The sequence below is a fragment of the Lepisosteus platostomus genome, chromosome 8 (genome assembly GCF_059453375.1).
Source record: "Lepisosteus platostomus isolate fLepPlt1 chromosome 8, fLepPlt1.hap1, whole genome shotgun sequence".
Taxonomy (NCBI): Eukaryota; Metazoa; Chordata; class Actinopteri; order Semionotiformes; family Lepisosteidae; genus Lepisosteus; species Lepisosteus platostomus.
In genome coordinates this window covers 17514230-17534993 of record NC_142618.1, presented here as the reverse complement: position 1 = coordinate 17534993, position 20764 = coordinate 17514230, and the positions used below count along the sequence as shown (strand labels likewise).

The following is a 20764-nucleotide window of genomic DNA, read 5'->3' as shown; positions in this document are numbered from 1 at the left end:
TGTCTCTATTTCTCCCTGCTGGCAGTGGGAGCACAGCCTGTCCTCTCTGGGCAGCCAGGTCTGCCTGTGTCGCCCAGTTTCTATGGCCAGGTTGTGGTCACTGAGCCTGTACTTCGTCAGGGTCTGTTTCTGTTTGTTATTTTTTATTTTGGTCAAATATTCAGCTAGTGTGTATTGTCTGTTTAAGGTTCTGTAGCATTCCAGTTTATGTTGTGTTTGTGTGTGTATGTCCCAGTGTGTGAGATATTGCTGTTTGATCTGTGCTGTGATGTGGTTGAGTCTGGGTTGTGGTGCTCTAGCAGTGCTGTCCTGAGGCTGGTTAGTGTTGGTGTGGCTCAGGTCGGTGAGCCTCAGGACCAGCTGGCTCAGGGGGCTCTGTTTTGGGCTCAGCTCTTGGCTCAGCAGGGCTTTGTGGTGGTAGGAATTTTGGTCGCTGTTTTTTAGGTGTAGCCAATACTTTAATATTCTTTTCTGTATGTTTATCAATAGTGGGTACTGGCCTAATTCGGCCCTGCACCCGTTGTTAGGAGTTTTTCTCTGCACACGGAGGATGATTCTACAGATCTCCATGTGCAGAGTTTCTGTGGGGTGTTTGTCCCATTGGGTGTAATCCTGGTCTGTGAGGGGACCCCAAACTTCACTGCCGTATAGGGCAATGGGTTGGATTACACTTTCAAATATTTGGAGCCAGATTCTTGTTGGTGGGTTGATGTTGAAGAGCCTCCTTCTTATTGCGTAGAAAGCCCTGAGTGCCTTCTCCCTCAGTGCCTTCACTGCCAGGTCAAAACTCCCGGAAGAGCTGATGGTGAGACCGAGATATGTGTAGCTGGATGTGTGCTCCAATGTGTTCTTGTTCAGTGTGAATTTGTACCTGTTTCCCTGAGGTCTGGCTTTCTTCTGGAAAACCATAACTCTGGTCTTGTCCAGATTGACTGTCAGTGCCCAGGTCTGACAGTACTGCTCCAGCAGTGCCAGGTTCTGCTGCAGCCCCTGTTCTGTGGGCGACAGCAGGACCAGGTCATCTGCGTAGAGCAGGAACTTGATTTCTGTGTCGTGTAGTGTAAGACCAGGAGCTGCAGACTGCTCCAACATTCCTGCTAATTCATTGATATAGATATTGAACAGTGTTGGGCTCAGGCTGCAGCCCTGTCTCACCCCGCGGCCTTGGGTGAAGAATTTAGTCCTTTTGTTTCCAATTTTCACTGCACATTTGCTCTCTGAATACATTGATCCTTCATCCAGCACAGAACCTGAACCTGACTCTGGTATCGTAAAAACACACTTGTAATAAAGCAAACAAAGCCGAAATAAGGAGGAAAATCCGGTACTGAAGTTCAGGAAGTGATCACTGCTAACTTAACGATACATGAAATGTTTGAAGTACACATGTAAGATTAACAAAATGCTCACCAACTAGTAAGAGCGAGTAAGGTCCCACCGAGATTTGAATTCGGATGGCTGGATTCCGAGTCCAGAGTGCTAACCATTACACCATGGAACCGATAGGATGATGTGCAGCAGTAGGACACAGAGCCCTATCCAGCAGCTCTAGACGGTCCTCGGGGAAGCGCTAAGTCTGTTTCAGCACAGGGAGCGAGTATGAGCTCAGTCCGGCTCCCAGCAGCAGGGACTTGCGGAGCAGGGGGGGCTACAGTGGCCCGAGCCCCCGCCCCTTTGCCCTTATTGGCCCAAGTGCCCTTATTCTGCTTGTCGAAAAAAAGTCCAACCAGTTTATTTTTTTTCATCACTCGACAATTCTGCTTCGGTATTTAGCACGGAGATTCCGTTAGAAAAAAACATCTTTGACCTAAATGATCTCACGCGAGCACAAGTGCCCGCCTCCTGTTCGTTGTAATAAGCGATGAAAAAAAGCAGCGATAAGCAACGGAGGAAACTACACCTGCGGAGGACGAGTTAAACATTTTTGAACGGTGAGAAGATAATACACAGAGTTTTCAGGACTGTACAAGAGTAACACACCAAGGGTGTCGTATTGAGTAGTTTGTGTTTAAGAAAGACTATTTTCACTCACCTATTCTAAGTTTTGCAAACCGACGAGCTCGCCACGTTATTGTCTGCTACTTACCTGGCTAGATTTGAGATTTCCTTAAAGCGATTTACTTAAATGAGTAGACAAGCCAGTCGTTTTGCATTTGATATAAACAGCTGCCATGCATATTCTTTGTTGTATAAATATGGTTCAATCGTCTCCCTTCTGTCATTACAACCAGCAGTCATGTAGCAGCAGTAGTTGCTGGCAATTAAATGTCTTTTCTACGAGCTCACAAAAATCATAAAATTAAGGTTACAAAAATAAGGTTACACAACGTTTTCAAGTTCTCACAGGACAAAGGACAAGTGGAGACGAGATAGCGGAACAAGCGACATTTCTTTTTCGTATAACCATACATATATTCATTTATTAGTGATTTCATTCATTGAGCACGGATACAATAGAGGTACAGCCATTCACTCTTTGACTTTTCTGCACTGATACAGAAAACGGGTGAAACTGTCTTTAGCATTAGCATACAGTACCGAGGCCCCCACGACCAAACACAGGCCAACCTTGATAATCATCCTAAATATCGCAAACTACAGCAAAAAGACTCACTTTGAAAACAGAATTCGTGTCCAGAAGTGCTTCTATGGACCACTACGTAAAAAAACAGACAACTAGCAGTGTCATCGACTCCTTTCGAACTGGGATCGTACCGAAAGCACGTAATGGGCTGCTTCAGGGTACATTGTTTTACTCCTACTTCGTACACTGTGGGCAGCCGTGCTGCGTGTATGTGGCGGCGGAGGGGAGCCCCCATGAGCAGGCAAGGAATGGAGACGGGAGAGCGCCCAGGGTCGCAAGAATGGGAATCTTCCATGATACCACTACACCACTGGCGCACGTGGCAGAGTAGTTTCCACGCGACTACTTGAGCGCTCTTTCCTCTCACAAATAACCCGGAGCGCAGGAGCGAAGTATCTGGAGCCCGATGGTTATTGATCGGTGATTGGTAAGCTTGAAAAGCGTAGAGGTGCTACCCCGGTGTCCTGCCCAAAATTTTCCATTGCCATTTACCAATCATGGCCTCCTAATAATTCCGATCTCTGAACTGGCTTCATCACTCTGCTCTCCTCCCCACTGATAGCTGATGTGTGGTGAGCGTTCTGGCGCACTACGGCTGCCGTCGCATCATCCAGGTGGGGCTGCACACCGGTGGTGGTGGAGGGGAGACCCCATTACGTGTAAAGCGCTTTGAGTGGAGTGTCTGCTTCCTTGAGCAGATGTTGGTAAATGTAAAAAAGAATAGTAAAATGTCATTGGGAAGGGCTTCCTGAAATGTTTAACACATGTTTTATTTACTGTTATTTTTTTAGTCTCGGGTGTCTTTTATTTGTAATCGTGCGCTGAAGATCGCGACAGAAAGAAAAGTGTTCAGTTCCACTTCTGGTAAGAGTCCTCCCATATTACTACCAAAGCTATGCGCACCCGTAAATTCAAATTATGGAGAAACACTTTAAACAAGACTATAGAAACGAGTTAGAAACCTGACGTCAAACTGAGATACAAATGAGCGGAGCGCTGGCTCTGTGGCTAAGGATCTGCGCCTGTGACTGGAAGGTTGCCGGTTCCCGCAGCCGGCAGAGGAATCCTACTCCGTTGGGCCCCTGAGCAAGGCCCTTAACCCCAACTGCTCCAGGGGCGCCGTACAATGGCAGACCCTGCGCTCTGACCCCAAGCTTCTCTCCCTGTCTCTGTGTCTGTGTCTCCCTGGAAAAAAAAAAAAAGCTGGGGTATGCGAAAAGACGTATTCCTAATGCAAGAAATTGTATAGGGCTAATAAAGAAACATTACATTACATGATCAGGAACACCGCACGAATTTGGGCTGAATGTGTGAGAAAAGAAGTGCTAATCATCGTCGTCCCTTCGATAGCTCAGTTGGTAGAGCGGAGGACTGTAGTGGAAATCGCTGGGAATCCTTAGGTCGCTGGTTCGAATCCGGCTCGAAGGAAGGCGTTGTTCTGTTGTTCTCTGCCATCGATAATTGAAAATAGCGAATATCAGAGGTTTATCGAAAGCTCAATAAAGGTAAGAAAGGAAGCTAAATTTACCGGTAGAAGTTCAGGTGGGGTCGCTGCGTCAGCATACGTAAGCTGCAAAGGAACAAGTAATAGATTTATTCCAACCTATTACTTGTTCCTAAATTTACCGGTATTAATTGTCAATAAACCGTCACTTTCCGTGGGGATTGGTCTCTCAGACACGTCCGGACTCACTGTCAGCCATCTCCCAGCGGTGCTGAGAGAATGATCTCCTAAAATCTGAAAGCGAAAACAAGCCACGGAAAAATTATCCTTCAAACACCTTCGAGTCTCAAACCGTCTCGCTATGCAAGCAGATCTCAGTTCCAAGCAGATCGTATTTTCTATTTCTTACACACAGGAGCGCTGAGTGTCGGTGCTGTCGCTACACAGACTGTAAAAGCGTGTCGATCGCTCTCTGTGTCCTATTAAGATCTCCAGCGCGAATCCCAGTTACCACTGTCTTCTCATCACATAGAGTGAGCAACTAAACCGTCTCCCTGGTGGTCTAGTGGTTAGGATTGAAGATGAACAAGATGCACCTTGTATTTTCATTCAGTAGAACCATCTGTAGCAGATTGCATGGATAAACACAATTCTGTGTTTTTAATGCAAGTTTCAGCAGGACAGGTTGAGCTCTTGAATAAAAATAAATGTACTTGCAGTACATCTCTGTCCCTCTGTGGACCTTGCTCTTTTGTTCTGGATGTTTCTGAAAACTGGATGGCACTCAGATATATATAAATTCCATGTGAGGGCAAGGGCAAACAACCATAGTTCTGTAAAAAACATGCTCCATGTGCACGGAGGTCAGTATTTTGGGAATCTTGCATGAGACCACTACACCACTGGCGCTCCGGAAAAAGTAATTTCCACGCGACTACTTAAGCGCTCTTTCCTCTCACAAATGACCGAGAGCGGAGGAGCGGCGTGTCTGGAGCCCGATGGTTATTTATCGGTGATTATTAAGCGGGAGTGCGGACGTGTCTGTGAGACTGAAAGCGGACGGAACCGATTGTAGCGCTGAGATGCACAGCGGCTACAGCAGAGCATCGACGTTACAGATATTGTAGTCTCACTCAGACGGGTTTAATACGCAGAAAATCAGAGCGGGGATCTGTAAACGAAAGTTTCGACTGCTGGTTCCATGGTGTAATGGTTAGCACTCTGGACTTTGGACTCTGGATCACATTATCACATCATCAGAGGATTTCATGGTGACACCATAGAAGGTGAAAAGCGCACAAGTAATTAATCTTTCATCAAAGCCATTTCTGGCAGACAGAAGCATTAAAAGACGTTAGATGTTATTTTAAAAGACAAAATGTAGAAAACACCTGTATGCAAGTTAGAGAAATTGGAAGAGCGGTTGGTAGGGCGGAGAACTGTAGTGGAAACTGCTGGAAGGTCTAAGGTCGCTGTTCTGTTGTTCTCTGGTATCGAAATTAAAAATAGCGGATCTCAGAGACTCATCGAAAGCTCAATAATGGCTGAAGCAAAAGTTAACGGTGTTAATCTGTTGATACCAGCAGTAACTTCGAACCTGTTACTGCCAAAATACAGCTAAGGTGCCTTTTCGGGAGTAGCAAAAGAGAAGTTCTTGATGATATAGCAAAATGTAAAAGGGGAAAACCAGCAGCCTCATGGACCAGCAGAAACCCTCATTGTATAAGACTGTTGTTTTGTTGCTGTGGGAGGCTGTGTATACTGTGCATGTGCGCCTGTGGTGTAACAAGCACTCACACACACATCAGCCCTATGGGTTCAAGATCCAGGCTTGAGCCCTGGCAGCAGTAAAACTGTGTTTGGAATGGTTTCAGTGATGTGTCTTTGTACTTTATTTTTAGAAATGTGTTTTAAAGGGAGCTGAATGGAGAACCTGAGAATTTGTATTTCTTACAGCTTAAATCACATCTCAGAAGCAAACCTCTTGTGTATTGTGGCGGAAAGGTGGAGGTTTAACATCCCACAGCCAAGACGTGGAAACAACCTCTCTTACTCCATACGAATATACATCCACACAGAGGTCAATATCTTGCAGACTAGTTAATATATTATTTGGAGATCGTCTCAGCTGTGAGCTCAATTGCAACAAATAAACTTGTGGAACAAAGTTGGAGACCAAAGTCCACCTTCTGTAAGTTTATCAATAAGCAGTAGCCAGATTTTTTCATCAGTCAATTGACCTGAGAAATCTATTTGTCGTTTCTACATTGCTTTATTATGTTGGTGTAAAAGTAATCTCTAACAGTATTAAAGTAGGAGTGATAAACGGTGCTTTATTGAAGGCTTTAACCAACATCATTTTAAGTGCACCAACCGGGAATCGAACCCGGGTCGCAAGAACGGGAACCTTGCATGATACCACTACACGACTGAAGAAGGTCTTTCAACACAACTACTTGAGCGCTCTGTCCTCTCACAAATGACTCAGAGCGCAGGAATATCTGGAGCCCGATGGTTATTGATCGGTGATTGTTAAGCGGGAGTGCGGACTTGTCTGTGAGACTGAAAGCGAACGGAACCGTTTGGAGGGCTCAGATGCACAACGGCTACATCGACGTTATAGATACTGTAGTCTCACTGAGACGGGTTGAACATGCAGAAGATCAGAGCGGGGATCTGTAGAGGAGTTTCATAGCTGCTGGTCCCATGGTGTAATGGTTAGCACTCTGGACTTTGAATCCAGCGATCCGAGTTCAAATCTCGGTGGAACCAAAGTCGACTATGTTTTAGCATCCAGAGTCAAGTTCAGATAATTTGCTTAATGAAAGCAGCTCTTTTTCGAATCTGATCTGCTCGCCCAACACGGTTTGCTTTCCTGCTGAAAGAGAGAAGCAGAGTAAGGAAAAACTATGTCAAACTGCTCAACTGAGTGAAACAACAATAACATGATCTAAGTTTAGACTAATGAAAGAGAGAACTAAAGTCTGGAAGCTGTGACAGCTGTATGATGTTTTGGAAGAAAACGATGTTTCTTTGATGTCGAAATGAAGCGGAATTTGAACGTGAAACAAGCGCACAAGTAATTAGTCTTTCGTCAAAGTCATTGCTGGCAGACAGGAGCAGTAAAAGATATTAGGAGATGTAATTTTTAAAAGACAAAATGTAGAAAACACCTGTATCCAAGTTAGAAAAGCTGAAGCGGGGCGATGCCGTACCAGTAGCGTCGCGGAGCTCACTGTGCTGCGGTGCAGCTCTGTCAGCGGGGCCAGTGGCGCAATGGATAACGCGTCTGACTACGGATCAGAAGATTGTAGGTTCGACTCCTACCTGGCTCGTGTTTCTTTTAAACACATCGGGCTGCTCACTAGCACATTGCCTTCTGTTCATTGTTAGTAGCCTTAGCTAATCAAAGCCCGTATCGCCACCAAGAATGATCCAATAACAGCATCCGCTCTCAGTCTTGATAGTTTTCTCCAATCGCAGCGCTCCCTGCTGCCAAGTGTCGTGATGGGAGTTTAATGTAGTTTAATCAGCAGCATGTGAGCTCAAGAAGAAAACTAAGTTTACTTGTGGGCGGATTCTCACGTGTGGGAACTAACGTTTTGCTCCTGCGGACTCGCTGTCAGCCATCATCCTTATTCCCTAAAATCTGAAAATGAAAACAAACAACGGAAAAAGAATCCCTCAAACATCTTCGTGTCTCAATATGCAAAACAAGTCTGTTCCAGGCAGATCGTGTTTTCTCTTTCTTACATGCAGCAGCTCTCAGTGTCGCTGCTGTCGCTACACAGACTGTAAAAGCGTGTCGATCGCTCTCTGTGTCCTATTAAGATCACCGGCGCGAATCCCAGTTACCGCTGTCTTCTCTTCACACACAGTGAGAGAGCCGACCGTCTCTCTGGTGGTCTAATGGTTAGGATTTGGCGCTCTCACCGCCGCGGCCGGGCTCTCCTTTTCCTTCCTTGTCCCCATTACAGTCTCACTGGACACCGAAGAAAAACAAGATGTGCCGCTTATTTTCATTTAGTAGAAAGCTTTGTAACAGACTGTATGAATAAACACGTTCTGGTTTTCAAACAAATTTCAGCAGTAAAGGGTGAGCTCTTTAATAAAAATAAAGAAATGTGCGGACAGTCTCCCTACTGTGTACCCTGCTCTTATGTTCTGGATGTTTCTGAAAATTGGATGGCACTCAGATATATATATAAATAAATATACTCTTGTTTCTCCAGCTACTTACCTTTCCAATGTAGAAGAAAGACTTCCAGGTCTGTCAATGTACTGTCTTCTTATTTATGCACAGTTTTTATTACTTGATTACATGTTATTTATGTTATGTTATTACATGTTACTGTTATTGCTATTGTGTTACTATCTATTGTCTTATCTTCTGTCCTATTTATATACTGCACCTGAGTGACTAATGAGAAACACTTTTCATTATACTATGCACCTGTGTAAGTTTAATGACAATAAAGTTTAATTGAATTATTTCCCATTTAGCTTCCTAGACGAGTGAACCTGTCTCAGGAGTAGGTTCTGTGAAGAGAGTTTTGAGGGGCAATGTGTCGTTTGGGCTTTCGGTCTCAGTCTGCTCCAGCTCTAACAGGACCAGGAAATACCATCTTCTACCGGTAAAAATATGAAATAACTGTAAAGTCCAGGCAAGCGTTGCTGACTACTTCCCAGCAACAGTGTGATGTGAAAGAATAATTGATAATTGCTTACACTTATATAGCGCTTTTCTGTACACTCCCCTCAAAGTGCTTTACAGGTAATGGGGACTCCCCTCCACCACCAATGTGCAGCATCCACCTGGATGATGCGACGGCAGCCATAGTGTGCCAGAACACTCCCCACACACCAGCTATCAGTGGGGAGGAGAGCAGAGTAATGTAGCCAATTCATAGAAGGGGATTATTAGGAGGCCATGATTGGTAAGGGCCAATTGGAAATTTGGCCAGGACACCGGGGTTACACCCCTACTCTTTTCGAGAAGCACCCTGGGATTTTTAATGACCACAGAGGGTCAGGACCTCGGTTTTACGTCTCATCCGAAGGACAGCGCCTGTTTTACAGTATAGTGTCCCCATCACTATACTGGGGCATTAGGACCCACATGGACCACAGGGTGAGCACCCCCTGCTGGCCCCACTAACACCTCTTCCAGCAGCAACCTTAGTTTTTCCCAGGAGGTCTCCCATCCAGGTACTGACCAGGCTCACACCTGCTTAGCTTCAGTGGGTTGCTAGTTGTGAGTTGCAGGGTGATATGGCTGCTGTGGATAACAATGCTTAACAATAACGCGAATTAAATTAAAGTAGGTTAGAAGTGTGTGAGGTCGGGAAAAGCAGAAGATTTTGTGTGAATGTTGCCATCTTGGCTCAAAACTCAGGTCCAACAGTGTGGCCTTCAGCCAAAATGGCTTCCTGTCACTTGGGACAGACACATTGGCTGCACATTGGTGGTGGTGGAGGGGAGTCCCCATTACATGTAAAATGCTTTGAGTGGAGTGTCCAGAAAAGTGCTATATAAGTGTAAGTAATTATTATTATTATTCCTAGAACATCTTCATATTAAAGCATCTGAAAGCAACTGTAGTGAATTTACTGGAAGAACCATACAATGGAACAGTAAATTGCAGGAGTACTTCATGGCTATTAGGAATATGAACAGAACAGCAAGCAACATCAGCACATAGAATTATAATATTCAATTTAAAACATTAATAGAAAATGCCTCGTAAAGCAGTTAAATTTCTGTGATGCTGATTATTACACTTCCAGTGCAGGTGCGCCAGATAATTATACATTTTCAGGCTCCACAATTTTGTGTTTGAGGGAAACGAAATTGCCGATGATTCAACCTGTAAAACTGTTATGGAAAATCTCAGAGTCTTAAATGAAGAAATCACATCTGCCGAGTAAATAATGGAGCAACAATGCTCTTTGTTTTATTTAAGAGCACCTATATTGAAAGGAGTTTTATTTATTTTTCAGTGTATGTGCTGAGTTATCGTTTTGATTCATTCTTGTCCTCACGGAATTAAAATCCAGAGTTGTTTCCACCTTCATCATCATCATCATGAAGTCTGTACAGAAAGTGCTGTACAGGGGTCCCAGGGCTCTGACTGTACAGCTGTATATGTATTCAAACACACGTGACGCTCACACCCCCTTAAAATCACACAGTGAACTGACTTCTGTCTTCAATTACAAAAAGCTCCTTTCTGGCTTTCCACGGAAATGTTGAATTAAAACATTTGCACCATTTCTTTTGGTTACTTGAGCTACGATTTTGACCAGAAGGTGTAATTGACTGTGTTCTCATCATCCAGGGGCCCGTTCTCGTCTGGTCAGGGTGTAGAGACTGACAGCGTCCCTCCATCTGCAGGGCTGGAAGGTGAAATTGTTCAGATCAACTGCTGTCTGGCTGCACTTGAGATTTCTCTATCAATTCCACTCAATTTCCAAGATGATTTTTACTGTAAGTGACAAAGAGGTTCTGATGCTGAGAGGGGTTGAATGGCTCTTAGTAGGTAGTCAGTTTGTCAGATAGTTATAGAAATGATGAGGAAAACTCTGTTCTAATGGAGAATGATGAAGAAGCTGTCTGCAAGCAGCTGTTACTCATGTTTACTGTGGTGGCACATGGTGATTGTGTCATTCTGATGGAGCTGTCTGCTCTGAAAGAGTTTCACAGAAAGTCAGACAGCTTTACAATTTAAAACTCTTTTCCACCCATGATTTTCTATGTAGAGCAGATAATCTGCTTTTTGTTAACATTTCACAAGTTACTGTCTCTCTGTTCTCCTCACGTCCCTTCCCTCACTCTGTTCTTTACTTCTTTCAAGCTTCACCACTGGACCAGCAGTCAGGACACTGGGGTCAGTGTAACGAACAGTTCTTTCCGGACCCTATGCGGACGACACAATCCGACGAAGTGGGGGAACACTGGGGAAACGTCATGCAGGAAAACGGGGCTGAAGACAGGGGGGCGTGTCCAAGGTGCGCTGGTGCACGGGGGAGGTGTGGCCGAGGCGAACAATCCCAAAGAATAATCCATAGAGTATCCAAAACACGAAGGTAAGTCCAAAACCAGGAGATCCATCAGAACTCGGAATAAAAACCACGAAGGCCGGGTCGGAACCGGCGGACGAGGAACGGGAACGGAGGTTAAAACCTTAACGGGACCAGGCGCTTCCTGGTCCCGGACTCGCACGATATGGAAATCAGATGCAGAGCCCGGAAGAGCGTCAGCGCCTGGCTTTTAAGGTGGGCAGGGAATGGGAAACAGGTGCAGGGAATGAAGTCTTTAGTGAAAGGGCTGGAGCACCCTTAAGGAGGGGGAACTAATATCGTGACAGTCAGCACCCCTACTCTCACTGACAGTGTCCTGGGTCTGTAATGACCAGCAGTCAGGACACTGCGGTCAACACCCCTACTCTCACTGACAGTGTCCTGGGTCTATAACCAGTAGTCAGGACCTTGGATTAAAATTTCAAACAAAGGACAGCAACACAGTCTGTAGGGATATTGTCAATCAGTATTTGTCAATCAGGCCAGACATGTAAGTCTTGGTAGGTCTAGAGTTGGCCTATCACACCAATTAAACCAACACACTAGAGATGGGAAACTCCAGCCATCCAAGACAACAGCGTCCTCTGGTTGGGATCCCCCCACTGGACTTCATTAAGCTTATTAGTTCCAGAAGGATTCTTATCTTCTGTTTCTCGGGTCTTGATTGGCTGGTAATCTGCAGAACACCAGACCCTTAGGCAGGAGATCCATAACCCTTATTTTTCAGCCCGTGGTCCTCAGGGTGACCAGCCTAAACGGAGTGGTATTACAGACAACCACCGGCGCAGGAAATGCAGCTGATGGCAGACTCGCTCTGTCACTCTCACACAGTGAAGGTCTTGTGGTTTGTTGTCTCACTGCTCAACTGTTGCCATCAAACCACATATATAAGGTCGCAGAAATGGAGTTACAATCACAAAAATAGACTCTGACTCCCACAGCCTGAGACCATCAGTCTTCTTTATAACACCAATGTTAAGTACATTAATAAAAAGGGTAATTTGTTGAGACTGTGTTTTGAGTGATGATAGATATGAATTATGGGAATGGGAATATTAATTGTCTCTGATTCTTTTATAACACATAGAATAATTCTTTGCTTTTATTGCATACCACTGAGAAGCAGAGAAAATCAGTATTTCTAAAAACTATAGCAACGTATTCTTCTTAAGAGACACTGTATGTCTGAAACATGGTCTCAGTGAAACAAACAGATACCTGCTTTCTTTATGACTCTCTGTCAGCTTCTTCAGGATGAGCTCATTCCGAATCACAGCCAGGACTGCGAACACAGTCAGCACTCCGAACACTGACACAGTTAAAAAGTGCACAGCTGCTGAAGGCACACTCCAACTGCTCCCAGTATCTGTGAAACAGCAGAGAGAGAGTAATACACAATACTACAGTACATGAACACTGCACTGAGAGAGAGGGGTTAATACAGTACAGACACACTGACTGGACACTACAGTACACGAACACTGCACTGAGAGAGAGGGGTTAATACAGTACAGACACACTGACTGGACACTACAGGACATTAACACTGCACTGAGAGAGAGGGGTTAATACAGTACAGGCACACTGACTGGACACTCCAGTACAACACCACTGCACTGAGAGAGAGGGGTTAATACAGTACAGACACACTGACTGGACACTACAGTACACGAACACTGCACTGAGAGAGAGGGGTTAATACAGTACAGACACACTGACTGGACACTACAGGACATTAACACTGCACTGAGAGAGAGGGGTTAATACAGTACAGGCACACTGACTGGACACTCCAGTACAACACCACTGCACTGAGAGAGAGGGGTTAATACAGTACAGACACACTGACTGGACACTACAGGACATTAACACTGCACTGAGAGAGAGGGGTTAATACAGTACAGACACACTGACTGAACACTACAGTATATTAACACTGCACTGAGAGAGAGGGGTTAATACAGTACAGACACACTGACTGGACACTACAGGACATTAACACTGCACTGAGAGAGAGGGGTTAATACAGTACAGACACACTAACTGGACACTACAGGACATTAACACTGCACTGAGAGAGAGGGGTTAATACAGCCCAGACACACTGACTGCACACTACAGTACATTAACACTGCACTGAGAGAGACAGATATACTGATTGCTGGATGACTGAAAACCAGCTTACAATGGTACACATAGAAAGGCACAGTAATTTAAGATAATAGCAGCACTACACTAACACATTTGCTTACCTATCTCTTTGCAGTTCTGCACAGAGACTGTCTCAGTGCTGACTGGGTTAGAGGCCACACAGCTGTAGGAATGAGAGAGTCCATCTATCTCCAGAGGGAGAGTCAGGGGGGTGTTGAGATCAGGGTTGTTGATGTGGGACAGTGTCTCCCCTTCTCTCTGCAAGGACAGGGTCACCTCTCTCCCATTACTCACAGAGCACAGGAGAAAGCAGCTCTCACTGATCTGGGACACTGTGGACACCTGAGGCTTGGACACTCTCTCTGTAGAGATACAACAGCAGCGAGTCCTCAATTGCATGATTTGTGGTAGGAAGATAATTGGTCAGGTGGTTTGTACAACTAGGAAGCAGAGCTTTCCAATCAGTCATCAACCTCAGCTTCTCTGGTAGAGAACAGAGCCTCAGGGATGTGCTGCAGCTCGGGGAAAAGGAGACTAACAGACTGATAGCTTATGGATGTGTGATTCATTGTAAGTGTTTTGGAGTTTTGTGAGAAAGAGATCTGGTTTCTGGAGCTGCTACATATCTTACGTTCCTGAGGCATATTATCTGCCCTTCCTTAATAAATACCCGATAAATACCCAAGGGATTTTGAAAAGAGAGTAGTACAGTAGTCACAGTGAATACACACAGTAGCATGAATTAATTTAAGAATACATAACTCAAATGTAATGTGCCACATTACAAAAAACTACCTGCAAGAAAGGACAACTTAAAGGACAATTATATTGCTAGGGACAGATGGTATTTTTTCACTGTTGTGTTAATGGAAAAATGAGAGATATTATTCATAGACCTTAAAGACATCAGCTGTTGCTGAGGATGGGATGTCTAGATTGAAGAGACCAACTGAACTAGAAAACTATAAACAGACACTACTGGCAATAGAAAATTAGGCAGTTATAGAACCACTAGGCTGAGCTATACTAGAAGAATTATTAAAACAATGACGTTTTAAAAGGCAGCCAGTATGGACTTAAGCAACATAGGTCTTGATTAACTTCATAGAATTGTTTGAAAAAGTAACAATGTGATTCACCTCTGTAGATGACATAATGTGTCTAGATTTGTTTCAAGCTTTTAATAAGGTCCGTTAGAACTTGATTTGCAAATTAATCGCCACAGAAATCCAAGTTAAAGGATACACGTTGATCAAGAACTTGTTAAACAGCCTCAATACAGTGTGTAGAAGCAAATAAAAAGCACAGTGTATAGATAATGTGATGCAGTCGTAGTGGGGCTCCGTGATGGAGCCCATTGGTGTGACCTTGAGCCAAGATGGCCACCTGGTGTTTGGAAATTGCTGCTAAATGAGACACCACTGGGCTGATTGAGTCTGCAGTGTACAGAGGGAATGGGGAGAGAGAGGGCTCCACAGCCAGGGGTACCTGCTTGAGACAGATTGGGCTGGCCGACTCTTGAGGACCCTTGAAGCCTGGCCAGTGGTGTCAGAGAGGATCAGCGCTGACAGGGGAGGTGAGCGCCCGCAGCACAGGCACAGAGGGACACTGCCTGGCTGGGTAGACAGACAGGAGGCGTCTACAGGACTGGAGCTGCTGTCTCCAGGAGGCCAGGCTTGGGGCCACAGGCATCAGATCAACACAGAGGGAAGAGTCAGGAGAGCTCGGACAATCGAGAATAAGAGGGAGCACTAAAGTTCGGTGAAATGAAAGTGAACTCGGAGCCCAACAGAAGATACAACGCCCCCTCGCTTCATGTAAATGTTTATAGGGAAACAAAAAAAAGAAAGTTGAGGTTGGAAGAATGTGAGTAAAGAGACAGGGGAAGATATGAAGGAGGAAGGTGGAGCAACATAGTGCTGGTGGTGTAAGTTGAGGTTGCAAGCAATGTATATATTAAGATACATGTATTATTTATGTATTTAATGTGAAGTAAAACTCCCTGGGCCCACATGGACTGTCCTCTGTCAGGTTAAAGGCTGTAGACACAGTGGTTATACTTACTGTATACTATTAGGAGGAACTTCACTGTGATCGTCTTCTGTCCATCATTATTCTGTACTTTATAATTCCCAGAGTCCTGTGTGTTCAGGTCTGTGATTTTAAAGAGCCCAGTCTGACTGTCCCAGGACACTCTCCCTTTGAATCTCTCCACAAAATCAGTACTGCCCTTTCCATCAGTCACTGCTGCTATACCGCCACTTCCATGAGTTAAAAAGCCTCTCTGTAACACTGCGGCTTCAAAAGTGACCGACTGTCCCACAGCACGAACCAGCTGCTTCCCCTCAGACTGGGCTGAGGATGGGTCCATCCCTGTGGAGGAGAGAGCAGACAGGTGACCTCAAAACAAGCTTAATACAGGAGAAAGAGAGAATATAGTGGAAAAGAAAAAGAAAAGAAAGAAAATATGGTGGCGTAACTGTTAAGGTCAAGTCAGAAGTGTTTTTATATGGAGCCCCCAGCTTGTTTTAGAGGAGTCTTGTGTATTGCAGGATGGCACAGTGATTGAGGAACACTGCAGCACCTTGCACCCCGGAGTGGCTCTGGACCAGGGGCTCCCAGCTGCACCCATCTCTCCCCCTGGTGCGGACACTCCAGATTCACCCCCAGTGTATTCAGAATGGGGGTGCAGCAGTCAGGGACACAGAGCAGAGCAGGGGTCTGGTTTCAATCTGGGCAGTCAATCACACAACCAAGTTAATGATTCTTTCATACCTTCTACTCAAATCATCCCTTTTCCCTATAAAACATCTTTGATCCTGGTTAAAAGTATGACAGTCGCTAATTTGATCCACTATGTAACGGAGATCTTGTTGTGGATCAAAGCTCCTTCATACGCGCTGCAGGAAGGAGGTTTGAGGGTGAAGATTTCGGCGAGACCCCTGACAAACCAAAGACCTGCAGAGAGGGACAAGTGATGGTGCTGTGACAAATCCCCACTGCTGATAGTGTGGCTCAGTTCAGTTTATTTGTCATCTGCACCAGTGCAATGAAATGCTTATTTGCATGTAGACTCCAATACAAAGACTGGAATCACCAAAACACAAACCCAGAGCAGCAGCAGCAACAACAAGCTGAATCACATACAACTTTAAAAGAGCAAGTCAGACAAGCCATGTGAGAAGAGAAAAAAAACACACTGATGGGAGGAGTAATGTAAGTGTAGCAATGTAAAGTAGATGGTTAAGTCAGTGGTTGGGGTAGAATTCAATAAATCTGAGCCTGTGGGAACAAACTGTCTCTGAATCTGGAGGTTTGTGCCTTTATATTCTTGAAACGCTGACCAGAGAAAAAAGTGAGAAACCAGGCCGGTTGGTATCCTTTGCAATATTTCCAGCGAGTTGTAAAAACATCCACAATACAGGGATCACTCCTGGTACGGCCTTTCACTTAGACAACAAGCTGCTGCCAAACCACACTAATACCACATGTGAGCACACTCTCAATAGAACACCTTTAAAATAGTTGAAGATAAACCACATGTTTTCAACTGTCTGAGGGAGAAAAGGCGCTGATATGATTTCTTTGTAGCTCCAGTTACATAATGGGACCACATTACATTGTTAGTAATGAATGTACCCAGGAACTTGAAGCTGCTAACCATCTCTACAGCCACCCCATTGATGCAAATAGGGAGGTGGTCCACACCCTGCATTCTAAAATCAATGACCAGCTCTTTGGTTTTGCTGATGTTGAGGGCGATATCATTGTCAAGGCACCACTCCACCAGGTTCTGTTGTGGTTCCACCATCCGGCCACCAGAGGGCACCCCAACCTCTATCACCTGCTCTGACTGCGCAGCCCAGGCACAAACCAAGCAGACATCTGTAGCCAATCATTACTCGGCTAGTGTCCATAGCTAACCACACCTCCCCTCCTCCAGCCTACTTACACCCTGCTCATGGTTCAAACTGTGCTCAGTGATGTTGCCACTACCCTGAGTGCTAATTTGAGACTTTGCAATATTCTTCCCTGGTTCCTGTTTTGTCTGTCTCCTACTCTTGTTTACCTCCCTGTTCATTGTTCACTTTTCCTTTGTTCCCGAGTTTTGTCTGGTTGTAGCTTCCTGGACTGTTTTTTTGTTTCAGTTTGATGTTTTCAGACCTTGATCTTTTGTTGTCCTCCTGGACTGCTATCCTGGTTTTTGGATTTTGGCCTGTTTCTCAACTCTGACTTTTTGGGTCTTGCTCCTGGACCCTGATTCTTGATTTCACCTTCTGACTCTGGACTCCCCGCTCGCCTCAAGACCCTGGCCTTGGACTTCCCTCATTCACTGGTTTGGTTCTGTGCAACCTAGGATCCTGCACAGGGTCCATTCCCTGTTTTCTGGATAGTAGACGTATCTAACAACATATCTAACACGTTCTTTACCTCATCCCTGTAGGCTGTCTCTTTATTAGCAGTGACTCAGCCAATAATGGAAATGTCATCAGCATATTAGTAGACGAAGATTGAGCTGTGTCTGGCCACACAATCATACAAAAAGCACTCAGCTATCTGAAGCCTTAAAGGTTTTAACAAAAACCTCTAAAACACAATTATTCCACAAAATTACAAACTCTGTTATTAACAACTCTTAATGCTGTGCCAGAGTGAAGGAGATCTGCAAGCCAAGAACTTTCCTGTGAAACCTCACAGCCCTCCAGATTGACATCCCTGACTTCCCCAGTTTCTCATGACTGTATGACTAAGAGGAAGATTGCTGGACATTACTTCCTGTAGGGGTTAGAGAATAAGGAATAGATAGAAATGGCTTTTTTTGTAGCATTAAAAACGCAGTGACCCTGGTCAGCAGAGCGTTCCCTTTCGTACCGATACTATACTAACAAGCCTGCAATAGGCTGCAACAGCTGAAACCTGAGCACAAGGAAGAGTCCTTCTTAACATTATTGATACTGCAACCTCAGGAATCCGATCGACAAACAAAACTAAGATGTTGGAAGAGAAAGATGTGAAGCGATCTCCTTCTGAGAATAACAGGGCAGAAGAACAGTAACAAGCCACAGGAAGCCGTTCAGTCTGTTTGTCCTACCAGAAATCCAAGCGACGTACAGCAGCCCTACATGAACAGATCTCATGGTGGCTCCGGTGCTGTAGTAACTGCCAGGAAGATGTCTCGTTTCCTGAAGACCAACGCTTCCTCTTTCTGCAAGATCCGGCCTCTCTCTCTTCTGTCACAATACCAGCACAGAGGCTGTGGAGAGTCAGAGCGATTAGACATTCCTCAGCTTCAACAATTTGCCAAACTCTTTCACTGCTGTTGGTTTTGCTGATGTCTGTTTTTTGTTTTTGTGTGAATAGGTGTGTTCAAGTGAATCCTTTTCATCACGACCTTGAGTGCTCAAACTGAACACTTTCAGGGGTGGAAGAAGTGTGATTGCGTTGACGTCTGTTTGTGGCCTGATCTCCCCCCCCCTTCTCTCCCTCTGCCGTCTTTCTCCTCATCCCTCCCTGTTCATCAGCACCTTCCTCTGCAGCTAGAAGGGCAATGATTCAAATTCACATTCAAACAGCTTTACTGCAATGACCGGTGGATTACAGTGTAAAAGCCCTCTGCCTCTGTGAATGTCCCAACCTGTCTCCTGCCTATTCTGTGTTGCCAACCTCTCTGCCGAGCCGGGGTGCGGGCTGAGTCGCCACAACAAGAGAACAGCTGATTTTCAGGAAGTCCGGAACCGAAAAGCAAGTTCCACAGAGGGACAGAGATGTACATTTATTTTGATTCAAGAGCTCACCCTTTAATGCTGAAATTTGCATGGAAATCAGAACGTGTTTATTCATACAGTCTGTTACAAAGCTTTCTATTGATTGAAAATATGAGGCGCATCTTGTTCATCTTCAGTGTCCAGTGAGACTGTAATGGACACAAAGAAGGGAAAAGGAGCTGCTTCCCTGACCAGGAATTGAAACCGGGCAGCGCCGGTGAAAGCACCGAATCCTAACCACTAGACCACCAGAGAGACGGTCAGCTCTCTCACTGTGTGTGAAGAGAAGACAGCGGTAACTGGGATTCGTGCCGGTGATCTTAATAGGACACAGAGAGCGATCGACACGCTTTTACAGACTGTGTAGCGACAGCACCGACACTCAGAGCAGCTGTGTGTAAGAAAGAGAAAATAGGATCTGCTTGGAACTAAGATTTGTTTGCATAGCGAGACGGTTTGAGACTCGAAGGTGTTTTAAGGATAATATTTCCGTGGCTGGTTTTCGTTTTCAGGAGCTCGTTCTCTCAGCACCGCAGGGTGATGGCTGGCAGCAAGTCCGAACATTTTGGTTCGATTACTGTTGGAATGGGCATTTGATGCTCTTTGGATCGCAACGTGAAAAAACACAACCGCCCACAACGTGCCCTACCTAGTGAAGGAAGAGCAGATATTACATTTCATAGAAGCCTTATTGGAGATGCTGGCGATTGAACCCGTGGCCTCATACTTGCAAAGCATGTGTGCTACTACTGAGCTATATCGTATGCGTCTTCAGTGTCTGGTGAGACTGTAATGGGGACAAGGAGGGAAAAGAGACCCTTCCCTGAGAGGGAAATCGAACCCGGGCCGCGGCGGTGAGAGCGCCGAATCCTAACCACTAGACCACCAGGGAGACGTGGCTAGGGAGACTGTATAGCGCAGCAGGGACACTGAGCGCTGCTGTGTGTAAGAAAGAGAAAATAAGATCTGCTTGGAACTAAGATTTGTTTTGCATATTGAGACACGAAGATGTTTGAGGGATTATTTTTCCGTTGTTTGTTTTCATTTTCATATTTTAGGAAACAAGGATGATGGCTGACAGCGAGTCCGGGCGTGTCTGAGAGACCGATCCCCACGGAAAGTTACGCTTTATTTAATTTATTTAGCTGCCTCCCTAAATTATTTCTCTTTTTTTTCTGAAGACCTGCTCTCCTGTTTCTGTAATTGAACCATATTTATACAACGAAGAATATGCATGGCAGCTGTTTATATCAAATACAAAAAGACAGGCTTGTCTACTCATTTAACTAAACCGTCTGAAGGAAATCTCAAATCTAGCCAGGTAAGCAGCAGACAATAACGTGGCGAGCTCGTCGGTTTGCAAACTTAGAATAGGTGAGTGAAAATAGTCTTTCTTAAACACAAACTGCTCAATACGACACCATTGGTGTGTTACTTTTGTACAGTCCTGAAAACTCTGTGTATTATCTTCTCACCGTTCAAAAATGTTTAACTCGTCCTCCGCAGGTGTAGTAGCCTCCGTTGCTTATCGCTGCTTTTTTCATCGCTTTTTACAACGAACAGGAGGCAGGCACTTGTGCTCGGGTGAGATCAATTAGGTCAAAGATGTTTTTTTCTAACAGGAGATCCGTGCTAAATACAGAAGCAGAATCGTCGAGTGACGAAAAAAATCAAACTGGTTGGACTTTTTTTTCCAGAAGCAGAAAAGGGCACTTGGGCCAATAAGGGCAAAGGGGCGGGG

General features: G+C 45.0%; 1 protein-coding gene and 4 non-coding genes across 7 annotated transcripts; 3 read left to right on the top strand and 2 right to left on the bottom strand.

Annotated features, from left to right (window-relative positions):
- Positions 1-1429: 1429 nt before the first annotated feature.
- On the bottom strand, positions 1430-1501 carry trnap-cgg (transfer RNA proline (anticodon CGG)). The gene has a single exon. It is a non-coding gene; the product is annotated as a tRNA-Pro (tRNA).
- A 2423-nt stretch (positions 1502-3924) lies between these two features.
- Positions 3925-4012, top strand: trnay-gua (transfer RNA tyrosine (anticodon GUA)). The gene is given in 2 exon segments: positions 3925-3961; positions 3977-4012. It is a non-coding gene; the product is annotated as a tRNA-Tyr (tRNA).
- A 2716-nt stretch (positions 4013-6728) lies between these two features.
- Positions 6729-6800, top strand: trnaq-uug (transfer RNA glutamine (anticodon UUG)). Its single transcript has one exon. It is a non-coding gene; the product is annotated as a tRNA-Gln (tRNA).
- Positions 6801-7290: 490 nt separating this feature from the next.
- trnar-acg (transfer RNA arginine (anticodon ACG)) lies at positions 7291-7363 on the top strand. Its single transcript has one exon. It is a non-coding gene; the product is annotated as a tRNA-Arg (tRNA).
- Positions 7362-20654, bottom strand: LOC148656872 (SLAM family member 8-like). 3 transcript variants are annotated; one of them, XM_088644361.1, is made up of 6 exons: positions 20499-20654; positions 18351-18512; positions 15319-15631; positions 13360-13616; positions 12326-12473; positions 7362-8010 (listed from the first exon to the last, which is right to left on the bottom strand). In XM_088644361.1, the coding sequence occupies exons 2-6, from the start codon at positions 18394-18396 to the stop codon at positions 7935-7937; spliced, it is 840 nt and encodes a 279-aa protein (XP_088500487.1). In that variant the 5' UTR covers positions 18397-18512; positions 20499-20654; the 3' UTR covers positions 7362-7934. The 3 variants fall into 3 exon arrangements, with proteins under 3 accessions (XP_088500487.1, XP_088500486.1, XP_088500488.1); XM_088644360.1 differs by having other exon boundaries at positions 7364-8010; positions 13360-13620; positions 15323-15631; XM_088644362.1 differs by lacking the exon at positions 7362-8010 and adding an exon at positions 9620-10423 and having other exon boundaries at positions 13360-13620; positions 15323-15631; positions 20499-20651.
- Between the last annotated feature and the right edge of the window lie 110 nt (positions 20655-20764).

What these genes read in the sequence shown, in the direction of transcription:
- LOC148656872 (XM_088644361.1), bottom strand. Translation starts at nt 18,396, where the DNA reads ATGAGATCTGTTCATGTAGGGCTGCTGTACGTCGCTTGGATTTCTG. An exon ending in GCAGAACTGCAAAGAGATAG is followed by an intron (nt 12,474 to 13,359) that starts GTAAGCAAATGT and finishes GCTGTTTCACAG; the next exon opens with ATACTGGGAGCAGTTGGAGT. An exon ending in GAGAGTCATAAAGAAAGCAG is followed by an intron (nt 8,011 to 12,325) that starts GTATCTGTTTGT and finishes TTCGGTGTCCAG; the next exon opens with TGAGACTGTAATGGGGACAA.